The sequence below is a fragment of the Alternaria triticimaculans genome (genome assembly GCF_023758025.1).
Source record: "Alternaria triticimaculans strain BMP 0046 chromosome Unknown scaffold_1, whole genome shotgun sequence".
In the NCBI taxonomy this organism is placed as follows: Eukaryota; Fungi; Ascomycota; class Dothideomycetes; order Pleosporales; family Pleosporaceae; genus Alternaria; species Alternaria triticimaculans.
This window is the reverse complement of record NW_026055958.1, coordinates 3,235,819-3,252,918: the sequence shown is the minus strand read 5'-3', so window position 1 is coordinate 3,252,918 and position 17,100 is coordinate 3,235,819. Positions and strand designations below refer to the sequence as shown.

The following is a 17,100-nucleotide window of genomic DNA, read 5'->3' as shown; positions in this document are numbered from 1 at the left end:
GGTGAAAGGTGAATGCGTGGAAGCTTGGTTGAACGGCCGAGTATGAAGGGGCACGCTGTGCAGGTTGGTACGAGGGAGTCGAATGGAGTGAAACATCACGTGAGCTGGGCTTTGCACATGGGCAAGAAGCCGACAGTAACGAACTGTCCACCCCCAGTTGCTGATATTTTGCTCTCCTTCGACAATACCTAATCTGTCACTCTTCAACTAGGCTCCTACAAGGTCTTGCGATCATGGGAAGATCAAAATCTTGCTTCACCATGACTTCCTGCAGGTCACTCAGAAGTGCTCCAGGAAAAGTTCTCACTTCACCTTGACAACGACAAGGACGTAGCAAACTCGAATTCACTGTGACTGAATAGCTTGTATTCTCCAACCTCTGCTACTAACCAGACTTTCGCTATCACTAACAACACCAACAACCTCCTCAGTCCCCAAATTACCAGTCAAATCTCCAATTCCAAGCCTACATCTCCACCAAAACCACAATTTAACAACCATGTGCAGACGCAACTTCTACCACCACACCGCATGCGAGCACAAGACACAAGTCTACGACAACCCGTTCACCATGTGCGGCGCAGACCCCGGAAGCAGGTATCGACTACCGTGTCAAAACCCCACCAATTCCATAACCATCTTCTCGGGACACTGCAGGGACTGCATGTTGGATTTGGAGAAGAAGCTCGAAGATCTGAGGATCTGTCAAGAAGCAGGTTGGGTGTGGACTCCGAGGAAAGAGGTCTGATCAAGGGCACAAAAGCCGCTCCAGGAAAGGGTGAAGGGGTATGAGGGGATATAAAGGAAAAGAGGCACCAGCTCACGAGATGTGGAGTTACGGCGTCAACAGGGTCGCGATGTATGCAGAAGTCAGCATCACAATCAGGCAGAGAAATGCAATTGTATGATATATCAGTTTGTTTCTATGATTACTATGTAATTGTTCTGAACAATTTCATCGTCTTCAGTCTGTCACATCGACCACCGCAAGTTTGCTTGCGTTGAGGCATGTGCAAAGTAACGCAATTTGGGGTATTCGTCGTCTCCAGCTCTCTGGTGGAGCCCGACATCAGTCGTTCAGCCAGTCTGACAAAGGAAATAAAAGAAAACTGGGGGTATTGCGCTCATAACCGGGTATATCTAGAAGCAAAAGGCCTCGCACCGAAATCGTATCCATCGTTCATAACCATATCCATCTCGTTCATTACGTAGTTTGTCATCTCTTTCATCCACTCTCGTGTGTTGTGTGTTTGGTTTCGTGTTCGTCGTTCAAAGATCAGGGTCTTCGCCGGTTGATACCTCCGGCTCAGGAAGCCACTCCCTCAACTGCATCATTCTGTTCCTCGCGTGAATGATGAAGATGGAGATGGCAAGTGAGTTCCAGACGTCACAGCCTTCCTGCATAAAGTCGTACATGGCGAGTAAACGGAGTGAAGGTTGTTCGTTCTTCAAGGTCGGCGGCGCGTAGCTTACAAATGCCATGACGGTGTGCGTTGCAGTGATACCATAGAGGGTCGGGACTTCAGGCACAATAGCATCTCCGCGGGCTGCTGCCTCATCGATCTGTAGAGCGTCGTACCATAGCTCGTGTAGCCGACCAAGCTTCTCGATCATCTTGCGCTCTCCCACCGCCGGGTGTACATGTCTCGAGAAGGTGACGGTTTGGAATAGGGGGAGCTGGGACCAGAGATGCTCGACTCTGCCGTCCTTCATAGCCCATTTTGTGTATGCCTTGACAGCCTTGCCGATCTGGAAGTGGGGAGCGCGCTTTGTCCGCGTCTGCCAGGCGTCGCGAGCGACACCGCCCAGGTCGAACAGCTTCTCGAGAGCATGCTGCGCTGGACGCTGTTAGTAAGATCCTCTTAGCAACTACAAGATCGTGACATACCACTGTAATCAGTACCGCAGGCTGGCTTGATGAAGGCCTTGTCGATGTTCTCGGTGAATAGGTCTGCGGGGACAGTCTCGAGATCATCGATCCAGCTAATGGGCATCAGTGGCTCAAATCCGCGCATGCCCAGCTTCTGAAAAAGAAAGACCGCGTCCTCAGACCAACCAGCGTCACGCAGCTCACGGGCTTGTTGATCTTGTCTGTACCGCTCCTGGTCGTGGTTGACCTTCTTTTGTACGACCATGTAGGTGCCGTCATCAACGACCATGGTCTCTTCGTTCGCATCCCATAGGTCGGCCGAAGAGCCATCGTTTTCGTGGTCCCTCGCGAGTGCGATGGGCGAATACGCGACCAGGGTATCTCCTTCCAGGTCCTTGGACGACATGGCCGAGGCTGGTGGGGAGGGCGGTAGCAGCGTCGCATCGATATCGTAGTGAGTGCTCGGTGGGCTGGGTCCCCGGGTCTTGACGTGGGCCTCGGGGCTCATGTCTCGTGTAGGCGGTGGTGTAGCGTGTTTTGACAGAGCAGCGGATCGAGTGGGGAGCGCAGGCACCTTGAAGGCATACGGCTTCTCCCGGCGCTGTTGTGTCTTGCGCGGACTGACATAGTTCCAGAAGCAGTCGGACACTCCGCGAAGAAACGCCATACTAAGTGGTAGGTGGAAGCAGTCGAGTCTGGTCGCGTAAAAGAAGCGTCCCCGTCACGTCGTCGTGGGTGTGACGTGTAAGGAGCGTGGTGGGGGTTTGCAGTCGATATGCGAAGTCGCGGTGAAGTGAAGGTGAGAGTGAGGCTGCTCGATTCCCCATGCGGCAGGCCCAGGTATAGTCTTTGTCCCTTTGATGCGCTGTTGACCTGCTGAGTCTTTCACTCACGGGGAGTAAAGACGGGGCAAAAAGGAGTCATAGCTAGTGAAAGTAAGGTGAACAGAGCGGCTTGTTCCTGCATGGCTCATGCAGCCCTGGACTCGGTCAACTGGTCTGCCACGCTGTCACATTATGTCTAACCGTATCCGACTAGCGTCAACTGCTGTGGATGCAGGTGCGGTGAAGATCTTATCAGATGGAACTTTGACACCCCACCAGATCTCTGCATCCCCGCCAAAAAAGAGTCGAGCCGCTTTCGGAAGACATTTACGTGAAGAGCTACGTCCGCGATTACTTTTCTTTTCCACAGCAGCAAAATGGCAGTCACAGAGCAGGACACCCAAGTTCCTACGCTTCGCAACATCCTCACCTCGGAGTCGGAGCCCCTCGCCCGCCGCTTTCGCGCTCTTTTCTCTCTCAAGCACCTTGCGGGTCTGCAGCCACCCAGTGTGCAGACTGTCCCCGCAATCGATGCCATTGCCGCCGCTTTCGCATCGCCGTCAGCTCTGTTGAAGCACGAACTCGCCTACTGCCTGGGTCAGTCGGGGCACGATGCTGCCATCGCGCCCTTGAGGGGCGTATTGGAGGATAAAGAGGAGGACTCCATGTGCAGGCATGAGGCTGCCGAGGCACTTGGTGCGCTGAGCGACAAGGGCAGTCTTGAGCTGCTAAGGGCGTTGAGGGACGACGTCAAAGAGATTGATGTCGTACGGGAGACTTGCGATATTGCTGTGGACCGCATAGAGTGGGACCATGGGCTGCAGAAGGGGCAGGAGAAGTTGAAGAAGAGGTATGCTAATTTCAATTCCTGTGTATTCACTTTCTTGCTGACTACTACACAGCGACTTCACGTCCATCGACCCTGCGCCACCACTACCACAGAGTACAGAGAAGGCATCGATCCCCGAACTTGAAAAGACACTGCTCGACACCTCGTTGCCCTTGTTCCAGCGCTACCGAGCCATGTTCGCCCTGCGCGATCTCTCCTCGCCGCCGGACCTCCCAACTGCCGTTCCGGCTGTACAGGCGCTCGCTCGCGGATTCACAGACCCATCTGCTCTCTTCCGCCACGAAATCGCCTTTGTCTTTGGGCAGCTGTCACACCCCGCATCCATCCCTAGTCTTACAGAAGCGCTCAGTAACACAAAGGAGGCAAGCATGGTCCGACATGAGGCAGCCGAGGCACTTGGAAGCTTGGGCGATGAAGAGGGTGTCGAGGATACTCTGCGTAAATTTTTGAACGACCCAGAGCAGGTGGTGCGCGACAGTGTGGTCGTAGCACTTGACATGGCAGAGTTTGAGAAGAACGGAGAGATGGAGTACGCGATCGTGCCACAAGCTGTTGCAGCTTAGCGCAGCCCAAGGGATTGCATGCATACGGCGTTCGGGGTATCTAGAATTCAAAATGGCCACATAGGTAGAATTTTCGCTTCAGTTGTTGGTATTCCATCTGTAAGATAGCAATTAGCATAAGCTCAGCTCTTGACATGGACGATTGAACGTACTTGTGACCGCAGTCGCACTCGTAGAAGACAGTACTTCCTTCATCTGCACTTCGCAGTTGTTGTGTGTAGTATCGCACTTCCTCTCTTCCGCATTTCTCGCATGGATGATTGATGACGCTGCTCGTCTGAACGTCCTCTTCGGATATGGTCTGAACCTCGGATCTCTTTGCGCGCAGCGACGACGGGAAAGCGGTGGGCTTCGAAACTGTGACGACAGTCTTGGACGATGTATCTGCGGTCGGTTAAATCTTCTACTCTTCTGCATGCGCAACATAGACGGCGCATACCTTTACATTGCGCTCCGCATGCCGCGCAGGTCAAGATGACATTCTGCTTGCCGGCAGATCCGTCGAGGAGATTTCCGCAGTCGGTGCAAAAGACAAGACTACCAATAGCCGACATGGTGGGTGATTTATCGATTTATCGTCTTGGTGCGGGTGATTGGTGTTGGAGTTGAGGAAAAAAGTTACAGGGAATCGCGACTTCCGCGGCTGCAGCCAAGCTAGGACGGGAATGGCAGGCGGTGAGAACGCGTCTGAATGTCGTGCACCACCACATGCATTCGATGCTCCCGGTGCATTGCATGGCACTTTTACAACAAGTTTGCTACCATCGGTTCACCAAGCAGCGGAAGGTCAGCTACCGGAGCATAGCATGCGCGCACGCACGATGATATAGCCGCATGCCCAACCCGTCCAATCCAAGTCTACCACCACACCTCGACTGCGCCCGTCCGCAAGTGCTCAACACCACAAGCGGCAATGAATGGCGACTGGCATCATGCCAACGGAGGCGCGCTCCCGTTCAGAAGGCCTCCGCCCACAGTGGATGAGGCCCTTCCGTATTCGCCCTTTACCTCCATTATCCCCTTCTCGCCCGGTGCGTCGCTCTGCTTCACTTGCGCCCTTTGCCCAAGCGCTTTTCTCTCACCTGGCTAATAACCACCAGAAATCATACCCTTCCCAACCGCCGAGCCTCCCACGCCACCCTCTACCCTAAACCCTGAGCAACAAAAAGCCGCGAAGAAGGCTGTCGGAATCTTGAACGCCGAGATCCAAGGCCAGTCCACCGCCCAGCATCTGCATGATACCCTCAACCAGCTTCGCAACCTCCTACTTCGCGATAGGCTGCCAGAGTAGTGGGTCTACGCTCTTGCCGTACCTGGAAGTCTCGTCTAACACCCACAGTCACTTCAAGCCCATGCCGCAACTACCAACCCCTCCGCCGGACAGTCCCGTCAAGAACACCAATGGAGATACTCGCAGCGCTATCTCTGATCTGAGCCCCTTCGCGCGCAGGCTTTACGACCAGACGGATGTGGCATATACGGGTAGGCGTCTTTGTCACCTTCTTCGTGCAACCACTAACAAGGACAGCACCGAATGTCAAAGCACCCGAACAGCCTCGATCAGAGTCGGCACCTTCCCGAAAAGCTGAACCTCCACAACCGCCGCGCCCAGCGCCCACACCGCCCCAGGCCACCTCCAACGGCCATGCCTTCACGCAAAACATAGATTTACCCTTCTCGTCAAGCGCTCTTTCATCGGCTCCCAGCAGCACACCAGTGCGGCCTCCTGGTCCGGCCGTTATGATAAAGCCAAAAGCGGTTCCACGCGCAGACTACAAGTACATCGACAACATCGAGATTGGAAGCTTGTCACAAAGGAAGGAGGACAACAGAGCCGAGAGCGGCGTTGCAGTCTTGAGACCCCACGAACGAGAGATCGCTGACGGGAAGATTGAGATTCTCAACTCTCTAGTCGCCAGTCTGAGCGAAGACAAAGATGATCTTGACGGCTCACTGCACTTCACCAGAATCCCGACTCCTGACGGCGAGTTCAACGTTCTCAAACCCCGCTCAATGGAGGCTCTTTCCGAGAAGATGTCCGGTGTTGTTAGTCTCGGCCGCTTCAATGCGCTTCCTGTGGACCTTGCAATGGAGATACAATCACTACTACACCCCGCTGTCGTGTGTGCAACTAAGAATGGGCTCTTTCCACGGGATGAGACTACCCCGGAGCTTACCGAGAGCATTACAACAGCCAAGTTCGCGCTCAAGTCATCCAAGCTCCTGCTGGAAACCATGATCGAGGGACGTGACGACTATCGGATGCGACGAGAGGACATTATCGATTCCATTGTTGATCTCACGAAGCTAATTAAGAATGCCTGCATTGTGCCTGTCGTTCAATCTCGGCGGTCTGGGGAAGCTCAAGACCTTTTCACTGCAGCATCGGCTCATAGGTCAGATCTACAGATGGTGCTGCGACTGTGTGGAGCAGTCCTTACCCGCTTTGCTACGCTGATGGGCAAATACAATCTGCCGGACCGGGCACTCAATACTTTGGAGTATCTGACGTTGGAACTGCTCGTTGAGCAGAATAGCGAGAACGAGAAGGATTCGGTGTTTAGCATCAAGAAGTTCGAGCATTTCCGCCAGAAAGTCATGGATGTTCTTGCCCAGATTTTCGCTCGATACCCAAGCCAACGACAGTCGATTCTAAATGGCATCCTGGGCAACCTGGAAAAGCTACCCGACAAGAAAGCGAGCGCGAGGCAATTCTTGTCGGCTCGTGAAGTCCCGATTATGACGATATCTGCACTCTTCATGCGATTTGTCCAAGTGGTCGCAACAAATCCCAGCACTCGTCTTGCGTCGCAAGGCGAAGACGCGGCTGTTAGCATGATTGAAGACGATGTCAGCGATTACGAGCCTGGCCAAGCACCCTCGAAAGCCCCAAAGAGAGGCGCCGGCCGGGCGCCGGCAGTGATTGCTCAAGACTTGACGGTGGAAGCTACCAGCACGGCAATGTATATTGTAACCCAACTGTGCGACAAAGCCTCGAATACTTCCAAATCAGGCGACAAGCCATTCCGCAACCTTCTGGACTTATTCATCGACGATTTCTGTAACGTCCTTGGTTCTCCCCAGTGGCCGGCTGCTGTCATACTTTTGCAGAGCCTCTTGGTTCGTATGGTCAACATACTCAAGGACGACTCAGCAAATAAACACTCTGTGGTCGACAAAGACATGGCACTCACAACAATGGCGAGGATCGGTTGTGGCGTGATTGATTTCAGAGACCAACTCAAGAAGATGAAGCAAAGGCTGGACATTTCGCAGTCGGATTTGTCGTCAAGACTAGATCGTCTTGTGAATGACGCTATGAGTGAAGACGTCAAAGAGAGGGTCAATGATGTGGATCTGCTAGCTTTCGATGGCCCGTACCGCATGATTCTCGAATCACTGGTCGATTATCTCGATTTACGCCCCTCCCAGGAAGACCCGCATCTGCAGGCAGCGACTGGCTGTCATATCAGCTCGTGGCTGGCAGCTGTCGTCAAGACCTTTCCAACAGTTCCAGAAGGAAATACAGATCACAGGCCGCAAGCAATACAAACTGTTCAGCAATGTCTGGAAAGCATGATTGCAGACCCCAAGTGGCTCGGTCAGAAGTAGTAAGTTTTCCAGCTTGTTCAGGCTCGTTCCCCAGCTGACGGTGCTTGATAGCAAATTCCAATCGGTGTCAGACGATCAGAGCAAACTCGCCGCGGGCGTCATCACTTTACAAAGCCAGGTGTGCAGGTACCTTTCGCAGATCGTCAACTATATGCAGGCATACGCCCGGGACAAGAGCTCTTCGAAGCTTCGGACGAGAGGAACAGCAGGATTGCAACAACTGCTGGACAAAGATCCTCGCGTCATCTCCGAAGGACATGTCATCAACATGATCCCATCGCTTAGAGACAGTTCACCGATGGTCCGAGAGGCGACGCTTTCGCTCCTGTCGAACTGCTTGGCCAAAGAACCATCTCTCGAGCGCCATGTGCTGCCACAAATTCTGGAAATGACTACAGATCCCTCAAACGGCCCCAAGAAGAAGGCCATCAAGCTACTCAAAGAGATCTATCTCCGCTCCACTTCAAATGAGAATAGGCTCAAGATTGCCGCTCCTCTACTCCTCCCTTCGCAGGATAATGAGAGTGCAATTTCCGAGCTGGGTCGCAACGTCCTCGAGGAGATATGGTTGACGGCAGCTAATAACAATGTCAAGACCGATGACAGTATACACAGGCTCAACCGTGCTCAACGAGCAGCCTTCATGGTAGAGCTCTTGGACTCTATCGAGCATAGCGCTGTACATTTGGAAGCTTTCGAGAAGTTTTTCGCTCATTGTCTGTCACCTGAAGCGAAGGGTCCGGCTTCTAACCGAAAGATTTGCGCACAGCTAGTTGTCGACTTGGTAGACGAAGCCATTGCTCCCGGAAGCGGTACGGATATCAAGTCTCAAGCTCGTGTTATGAACACCCTTAGTGTTTTCGCGAAGATCGAACCGACCCTGTTCACGCTCGACCATATGCGGCATCTGAAGCTATACATCAAGACCATCGCCACCATGGATGACGTGGCCCTTGTGCGGCCAACGGTCGTTATCTTTCGGCATGTGTTGCCGACACTTCCCCCACTTCAGCATGCTTTCGCAGAAGAAATTCGAGCAAGTCTTCAGCGCAACGTTCCTAAGCTGGCTAAATGTGCATCGATGGGATGGCCTACAAGTAGAGAAACTCTTCTTGACGTCATTCACTGCTTGTGGGCTATCAGCGAGATGCCGGGTATGGATACTGACAAGATTTTTGCCACAATCTGCTCTGTCATATGCAACCTTAGGCCACTTTTGGACTTAGCCAAAGAGCAGGCAGCCCAGAAGGCTGATACCATCATGTCCTATCTAATTCTGATTGGTGCTTTTGGTCAAGTTTGCAGCCTGGATCAACAGGTCGAATCATTCAACAACAAGCTCCGCGCGTCCCTTAACAAGCACGACGGAAAAGAATCTCTGAAGAAGCACCTGGAGCCGATGTTGAACCAGAAGAATCCACCTCCCCCATCTCTATTCCTATTAGACACGGTCCGACCTTTCACCATGCAGATTTGGGAGCCGAAGATTCGCGAGCAAGCCCTGCAGAGTATGGGTGGCATATGCCAGCAGTCGCCAGAGCACTTCATGCGCAGTGAAGTGGAGAAGGTGGTCAAGCTTGTCTTTGTTAACGAAGGAAACGACACCCTGAAGCACATCGCACTATTATTCTTCAGGCAATTCTTCACTGTCGCTGAGCGGCGCTCGGAAACTGGTGCGCAAATTGCAACCGGCAAAGGTGCTGCTAATGGCTCGGCGCGCTTGGAAACGTCTTTTACGGCTACCGGAAACGACCATGCCACGCTGCATCTGGCGCAGAAGTTCTTAGAATATTTCGTGAAAGCTGCGTTGGAGAACAAAAATGAGTCTGCCGTCGTTGCCACAGATATCATCGCTAGCATCAGTCGCCAAGGTCTTGTTCATCCAAAGGAGTGTGGTGCTGCGCTTGTCGCTCTTGCGACCTCGCCTTGGTCAAGCCTGGCTCGAGTTGCAGCCGACGAACATAGACGCATTCACGAGAAGCAAGAGTCGTATCTGGAAAAGGAGTACATGCAGGCCATCCACATGGCTTTCAAGTATCAACTAAACATGTTCGCTGATCCTCATGGCATGGTCGAAGCTACACACACTCCGAAGCTCGCGAAGTTGTTTGAGGCATTGAAGACGGGCAAGAAAGCCAGTCTCAAAAAGTTCATCAATAACTTTTGCAAACAAGTGGACTTCGACCTTTCAAAGCTGGATATGAGTGGCACTATACCGGAGGCTGTCTTGTACGCGCGCTTCTGTCTGGAGAATCTGGCTTTGCTCGACTTCCCTCACCTGGAAGAGCTTGCTGTGTTCCTTCATGCAGTTGAAGCGATGGTCCTGAACACCACAGGGCCCGCTATAGGAGTTATCATCGCGGATGAACTTCCAAAGCAAGACGCGAATTCAGTGCAAGCTCAGCCTCAAGATATGTTCCAACAACAAATGTTGGAAGCTAGTGGTGCAAACGGATTTCCATCAATGCTACCAGCGGCAGTCCCGACAGCACCTCAACCTGCTACTCCAACAATCAGCAACGACAGACTTCGTCAGATCACCGCAGCTTGTATGATCCTGCAGATGGTGTGGGAAACTCGCACTTTTGTTCGAAAATGCTACTCCATGAAGAGCAACGCGCCCATTCCGCAAAAGGATTACATCAAGCCTGCGCATCGTAACAACCTCGTCACTGGCAAGGAAATTTGGGAACGCTTCGAAACGATCATGCGCGCTCTAGATAGCCGCGAGAGCATGGTGAAACAATGTTATGACTTTGCAGATTTACTGGATGTTGATCGCGAGGCCTTCATTGACGCCGAAGGAGACGATGCACTTGCTGCAGGGTATGAGACGCCAACCGAGACTGGCGAAGACGGTACGCCATTCCCTACTAGTGGTCGTGGCAGGAAGAGGAAGAGCAATGTCAGCTTAGGCAACACACCGAAGAAGGCAAGGGGCAGGCCTGCTGGATCCAAGAAGAAGAGGAATTCTCGCACACCGGATGGCGACGGCGACTCAGACTAGCAGCCCTGATCGGACAGCCACCGATTGCCTGCGAGAACATACATTTGATACGGCGGAACCAAGACTCCATTATCTCAACAAGCACATCAGCATCGTCGGCTATGCTACGCGCATCGGACACTTCCTTTTTTTACAAAATCATTTCAGCATGCTTTCGGCGTTCAACGGAAAAGGCATATCATCGATACCCACCAGCATATGGTACATGGACAGTGTGTATCTGGCGTTTCTCATTTCGTGGCATCACAAGCTTAATAGCTTGGACGGCGATCTTCAGCATGTCATCATCGAAGCTATCCGAATCTAGAACAATATATTATCAAAAACTCCTATCGGGCTCTCGTGAAACGACCCACATGCGATGAAAGAAATTTCGTGACCATGAAATGACTTTTGTTCTATATGCGATTTTGACAAATCGTCTCTCCCATCAGTTATTGATCCATTCCGCGGTGGTGTCCTACGTTTATGTTGCCATGTTCCTATGCATGCAACTCGCGCGCGTTGACATCTTGTGATGTCTTCATTGCGTCTTCTCCATGTTTTTAGCATGCAACAAGCACTTTTGTCTCCCCGGTGGTGAAGCTACTCCCCACGATATGATTGTTATGTATCTGCTCAACTTCCATGTCCTTCCCACCTCGCCCAGTGGCAGACAAATCTTTGTGTGCGTCCCTCTCTTCCTTCTCCAGATTCGCAGCATCCGTGCCTTTATTCAGAGACAACGCATGTGATGGACCCACACGATGCTTCTTATCTTCTGCGTCCATCTCGTGCGAAGACCGAGGAGAACTGGCGTCCCTGCCATGTCGCCGTTCTCCCTTCTCCACATCCTTCATACGCACTACATCTGCACCGTGCTCGTCTTCTGATCTTGTAGAAGCACTGCTAAATTCCGCTCCCGGCCCCGCATCGAGAGCCGCCGCATGAGCCATCACAGAGTCGGCCTCCGGGAACACGTCGGAAGATGGGTAATGCGAGGAGATGGCATCAGCCTCGGTGGAAGCAGATTGAACAGGATCAGTCGCGATAGACTGCAAGCGCGAATTTGAGCCGTTGAGAGATGTTTCCGGAAACGACAGTGGTGGATGCGATTGGAGGCTTTGGAGGCGAAGCGCGCCGCTAGACGCTTCTTCCCGGATTTGTTTGCGCTCGTGGTAGGTAAGACCAGGTAAGAAGTCTGAGACGTCGATTACGCGGACATCTGTTGGTCCTCCCTTTGGTGTTTGTTAACGGCGCGTGTAGGAGGTAAAAGCTGACTGTGGTACATACGATGTCCATATTATCTAGATTGGGCTTCTGCTCGCGTTTATCGCAAAGTAGTGTTTGTTTTAATCTTAGAATGACGCGATTGAATGCCATTGTGTGAGTTCGAAGACGCGTGGCTTGGTGGGCTTCGGAGACGTGTGATTTGATGCGCGATATCTCGTTGGATCTCGAAAAAAATATAGTATATGCAGCGATTCTACAAAGGCGGCGGCGTTTGGAACAATTGGGTGAGAAAAGAGTTTACAGTAACGCGACAGAGGCCAGGAAATAGTCCAAAAGCGGTAGGATCGCGATAGTTCGCGTAGGAAGATGCTCGATAGATGCTAGTGAGTAAATACTAGATACGCGCGAGCGAAGGACTGAGAGTGTGGCACCAAGTCTGCCTTCTTCAGGCGTTGTCGTGGCGCTGGGCCATCCCTTACGAATTCGCCCTCATTGTTCCGATGCTGACATTCCTTTGCTTTCGTTGAGGATGTAAGAGCGGGAGTGGGCGCCGCGGAATGTAAGGAGCTGGGCGAGCTTGATAGCTCGTGCGTCTCAAACACGTGAACAAAGAACGGATGTGTGAATTGTAAGCAGAAAGCCTTACGGCGAGAAGCGTCGCATTTGGGAAACGAGACTAGTGGGACTGCGATCATGAAGCTGGTTATTAGTATTAGGCTTGCGAGTGCTGTACAGTTTTGCGAACTCTACACCACTATTTGCTCGAGGTGGATAACGTCTTTGAGGCCAACAATTTCCACTTGTTAGTAGATGTTCATTTCTACACGACGTTTCATAGCACTAAATAGGCGCTAGTGGGCACCCGAACATCTGTGGCATTCGACACTAACCCGAGAGGCGTGTTCATACGATCGGATGCGATATGTGCTAACAGCAATCTAGCAGCATCAAGGGGTACTTTAGTAAACCCGGTGTTACTGAAATTGGGGTCGACACTGTTACACATGTTCAAGGATTACCGACGGCGTGTGAACTGAAGTTGAGCAGTCTTCATTGTGCAGGATCTTTCTGGTCTGTGCTAGAATACCATTGATCGTCTCTCGCAAGGAGATCAAGCCCTCAATATGTTGACTTATCCGTGTCAAGTCATCTATTTCGGGTAGTCCTTGACGTGGTAGCTCTTGAGCTTGACGAACTGATCGAAGCCGAACTTGCTCAGCGTCTGGCCTCGCCCAGAGTCCTTCCACCCAACCCACGCCAGATCCTGAGTCGGTTAGTAAAGTGTCGTGTGTAGTCCTAGAATAACTTACTGGTGCGGGGTAGTCGCATCGGTTTACGAAGACTGTGCCAGCCTCGACGTCATCGGCAAGCTCATGACCCTTGTTCACATCTTTGGTCCATATGCTAGCCGTCAGTCCGAATTGGCTGTCGTTCATCAATTTGATTGCTTCTGCGTCATTCGAGACCTTCATGACCGGGATGACAGGACCGAAAGTTTCCTCTGTCATTACGGTCATGTCATGCGTGACATTCGTCAAGAGTGTCGGAGCCACATAGTTGCCATCTGCAGGTGGGTTCTTGAAACTGGCGTTGTCTGGGGTAGCGTCCTTGGCACCCTTCTCCAGAGCATCCTTGACGTGCGACTGGATAGTCTCTGCTGATCGCTTTGAGACTACTGGGCCAACATGTGTGCTCTTGTCGAATGGATCGCCAAGTTTGTATCCGCTGAGTACATCTTGAAGCGCTGATACAAATTCATCATGTATCTTTTCATCGACATATACCCTCTCAACACTGCAGCAACTCTGGCCAGAGTTGAAGACAGCGCCGTCTACAAGTTCTTCCGCGGCCCATTTGACGTCAACATCGGAGCGTACATATGCAGGATCTTTGCCTCCAAGCTCAAGACCCACTCGTAGCGGTACGCGGTCATTTGCAGCCTGCTGGACCGCAAGACCATTGGCCACCGATCCAGTGAAGCAAACCAGCTGGATCTTGGGCGAGCGCGCAATCGATTCAATCTGGACGATGGAGCCGCTGTGGAAGATTTGAAGCACACCATCAGGCAATCCGGCTTCCTTGAAGATGTCCTGGATCTGCTCGGCACTGGTAGGCGTTTGTGGAGATGGCTTCAGGATGACCGAGTTGCCGGCGAGCAGGGCAGGTACTAGCGAGTTGATGAGGGTCAGATACGGGTACTGCAGGTAAGTCAGCATGTGCCGACCAAAAATAGCTTATGGCCTGCACGCACGTTCCATGGAAACAAGATCAAGACGGGCCCAAGCGGGACTTTCTTGATGTAGCGCTTGAAACCTTTCTCCGCCTCGCCTGGAGTATCTTGAAGTGTCTCGTCACTAATCTTTAGTAGATATTCGCCGCGCATCACCGCTGTAGTAACTTCTTTGGCAGTGTACGCGATAGGACGGCCCATCTGCTCAGTGATCTCCTTGCCCAGCACATCCTGGCGGTCGTTGAGCAATTTCAGAGCTTTCTTGACAATCTCTTTCCTTTCAGCGAGCGATGTGCGTCGATAGGACTCGAACGCAGTGGCGGCTGTTTCAGGCAAAGATTGGAGGTCTGCATCTGAAAGGCCATTGCGCGTGACAACTGGCTTGTTCGTAATGGGAGAGATGGTCGTGATCTTCTCCAGCGACATGATGGCGTGTGTCTGGTATGTAGTTTATTTGGATAAATTGAGATGGAGACGCACGGCGTGTCGATTCAGTGGCGTCTTGGGAGCAGTTAATTTTGAGTTGAGGCTTTGCCCGCAGTCGCATCGGAGATGACGTATGATAGCGCTAACGCTAGCCCGTGCACGTCCCATCATAGTGGAGGCCTCTCATGGCTTCACGCCGAATAACGGACTTGGTTGTCCGCTATCGACAAACACCATGGCATGCTCTCCAGAAACTCAACTTGAACATACAACATCATTATGAAGCATGCTCGACGCGCGAGATGCACGAAAGACGCGTCGAACAACATTAATTCGTCGCGTTGGTCGCCAGCATCGACGCGCCGACGCTCTCCACGCAAGCCTGGTAATATTCAATCGCACGTGGACCTCCTATCTTGTGCAATCGGGTGTGTTCATAGCTACAGTCGAAATACTGGAGTGCAGATAGTGCAAATTCGGGCCTTTTCTGATCACCTTAGTAGTAGTAGCCGATGTGTACGGAAGCGATCAGGCAACGCCGTGTGCCGTTCAATACAGTGCAATCATATTCGATGGCCGCCGCGCCCTTATTACTTGAAGAGAACAGCATATTGGTGCGGCGTCGCCGATTCGCTAACATTGCCAAATTGTGAGAGTGCCACCCGCGCAGTGTGGAGATAAGAGCTACAAGACTTCGGCAGGTGTACCGGCGGTAACCTCTCGCTGGAGGCAAGGTCTACAGAGCCGGTCCCGCACCCACCACGTAACGTCCCGAGCGACTTGTAAGACTGTGGCACCTAGGTATGCTGCCCTTCCGGGCCAGGGATGCCGTTACCTGCGCCATCACGACTCATCTTGACTAATTACCTCCACCTTCCATCTTTCATCATTCTACTGTGGTCAGACCTTCGCAGGAGAAAGCAGCCGGGGAGATGTAAGAGAAGAGCCACCTCCCCATCCCAGTTCTGGTAAACAGCATATCTGCTCGACAGAGTTCACCCTAAAGGCCCATGCAAGTGACACGAGGTTCCATTCCGTATCGAAAGTTGAACTGACACTGGGGGTGTCCTGACCGTTCTGGGCTCGCCGGCAGTGGTGGCGAGTTTGGCTCCAACTTTGAGCGTCAGCATGGACTGCAGAAGATCATAGGTCGTACATGGTTCTACTAACGGTGCGTAGCTTGGCGGCATGGCCGGCCCTCGCTTGCGCTCATCAATCAACTCCACGCGTTGCATGCGGCGGCGGCGTCAAGAGCTGCGCATGCAATATCTAGATGTCACCAAAGCCAGCCCAATTCGGAGCTGGGGAGCCGTCGTGCCTTGCGTATCTACCCTTCCTGCTCCAGACTGCATGTGTATGGTGGCCTACAGGAACGAGGTATTGAGCTCAGGCTGGACAGTCCCTTACAGAGTATCGTCCAGTGACTCGGTCTTGGGGCACAGACTTACAGTGGGGAACATGATAGGGCTCTCCACTCTTCCCTGTATCTTGCCAACCTACGCCCCTCCAGATGATCCGCGGATGTCGATCCGGACTTTCGATGAGAAGGCTGTCAGCACGAAGATCTGGACTTTGTTGAGTCACTTCTAGGTTGCCACTATCCAAGCCACCTGGACCCTTCTTCAGCCCTGAATGTCAAAGTGACAGCGAAAACACGATCCGACGATGTACACGGTGCCGGCAATACTAACGTTGACTGAAAGTGTCTAACACGAAGTCGACAATATAGCTAAGTCGAAGTTTGCGACTTTCAATCCACTAATATTCACTGCCTTCATGACCGTCTGTAACAACTTGGCCTTTTGATCACTGTCGAGCTTTGGCCCTTCAATCTGTCCCTGGAGTTACAGGGCTGCTGGAAACAGTATTTAAATGATCCGATACAGTTGCTCCAGGTCTTTGTAGATACAGACTGGGCGCCGGACCGGTTTCCTCATACTAGGCGGGTACGCGACACTTATAACGGTTTGTCATAAGACCCACAGCATACCACCTGTTAGACGCGATGAGCCCAGTACACCGTAAATCATCGGGGCTGATCACCTGACCTTCATTAAAATTATGGATATGAGCAGGCATATTTCGATCGGTAGTTGATGAGCTGTCAAACTCTTTTTCTGCTGAACCCTAAGTATGGTACCATTTCCTGGCTATTAGTGGGCGGGAGGAGCTTTGTGAAAGACGGTCGTCTAATATTGCTTGGCTGTACATGCGAATTGCCTCATCTTCGGTGGCTGATCTGGTATTTCGAAACGTTACAGAGACTACAGCAATCATGGTGAAAGTCCCCTGAGCTATTCTAGTTGCTACATGCAGACTCACTAGGTTCCGGATCCGACCTAGTAACGAGAACCTTGATTTCGACTTGGACCTTGACTGAAAGAGCTTACTTCGTCCAGGATGAATGCAGGCCAAGTCTTCAATAAAACGCTTCTAAGCCACCATGAAGAGCGGCACATATTTGGAATGCGGAGCGATCCGCTGGCTCCGTAGCGTTGTAGAGCAG

At 52.1% G+C, this 17,100-nt stretch overlaps 6 protein-coding genes across 6 annotated transcripts; 2 read left to right on the top strand and 4 right to left on the bottom strand.

The window, feature by feature from the left end:
* Positions 1 to 1,269: 1,269 nt before the first annotated feature.
* On the bottom strand, positions 1,270 to 2,537 carry J4E78_001081 (uncharacterized protein; the record flags this gene model as incomplete). Its single annotated transcript, XM_049361742.1, has 2 exons — positions 1,270 to 1,838; positions 1,889 to 2,537. The coding sequence occupies 2 exons, from the start codon at positions 2,535 to 2,537 to the stop codon at positions 1,270 to 1,272; spliced, it is 1,218 nt and encodes a 405-aa protein (XP_049227025.1).
* A 534-nt stretch (positions 2,538 to 3,071) lies between these two features.
* LIA1 (deoxyhypusine hydroxylase) lies at positions 3,072 to 4,107 on the top strand (the record flags this gene model as incomplete). The annotated part of the gene is made up of 2 exons (XM_049361741.1): positions 3,072 to 3,544; positions 3,597 to 4,107. 2 exons carry the CDS (start codon positions 3,072 to 3,074, stop codon positions 4,105 to 4,107), a joined length of 984 nt encoding a protein of 327 aa, XP_049227024.1.
* A 78-nt stretch (positions 4,108 to 4,185) lies between these two features.
* J4E78_001079 (uncharacterized protein) lies at positions 4,186 to 4,661 on the bottom strand (the record flags this gene model as incomplete). The annotated part of the gene is made up of 3 exons (XM_049361740.1): positions 4,186 to 4,204; positions 4,260 to 4,491; positions 4,547 to 4,661. 3 exons carry the CDS (start codon positions 4,659 to 4,661, stop codon positions 4,186 to 4,188), a joined length of 366 nt encoding a protein of 121 aa, XP_049227023.1.
* Positions 4,662 to 5,020: 359 nt separating this feature from the next.
* On the top strand, positions 5,021 to 10,726 carry J4E78_001078 (uncharacterized protein; the record flags this gene model as incomplete). Its single annotated transcript, XM_049361739.1, has 5 exons — positions 5,021 to 5,138; positions 5,208 to 5,397; positions 5,447 to 5,589; positions 5,636 to 7,718; positions 7,771 to 10,726. 5 exons carry the CDS (start codon positions 5,021 to 5,023, stop codon positions 10,724 to 10,726), a joined length of 5,490 nt encoding a protein of 1,829 aa, XP_049227022.1.
* A 545-nt stretch (positions 10,727 to 11,271) lies between these two features.
* Positions 11,272 to 12,007, bottom strand: J4E78_001077 (uncharacterized protein; the record flags this gene model as incomplete). Its single annotated transcript, XM_049361738.1, has 2 exons — positions 11,272 to 11,943; positions 11,999 to 12,007. The coding sequence occupies 2 exons, from the start codon at positions 12,005 to 12,007 to the stop codon at positions 11,272 to 11,274; spliced, it is 681 nt and encodes a 226-aa protein (XP_049227021.1).
* A 1,081-nt stretch (positions 12,008 to 13,088) lies between these two features.
* Positions 13,089 to 14,594, bottom strand: J4E78_001076 (uncharacterized protein; the record flags this gene model as incomplete). Its single annotated transcript, XM_049361737.1, has 3 exons — positions 13,089 to 13,202; positions 13,249 to 14,136; positions 14,190 to 14,594. The coding sequence occupies 3 exons, from the start codon at positions 14,592 to 14,594 to the stop codon at positions 13,089 to 13,091; spliced, it is 1,407 nt and encodes a 468-aa protein (XP_049227020.1).
* Between the last annotated feature and the right edge of the window lie 2,506 nt (positions 14,595 to 17,100).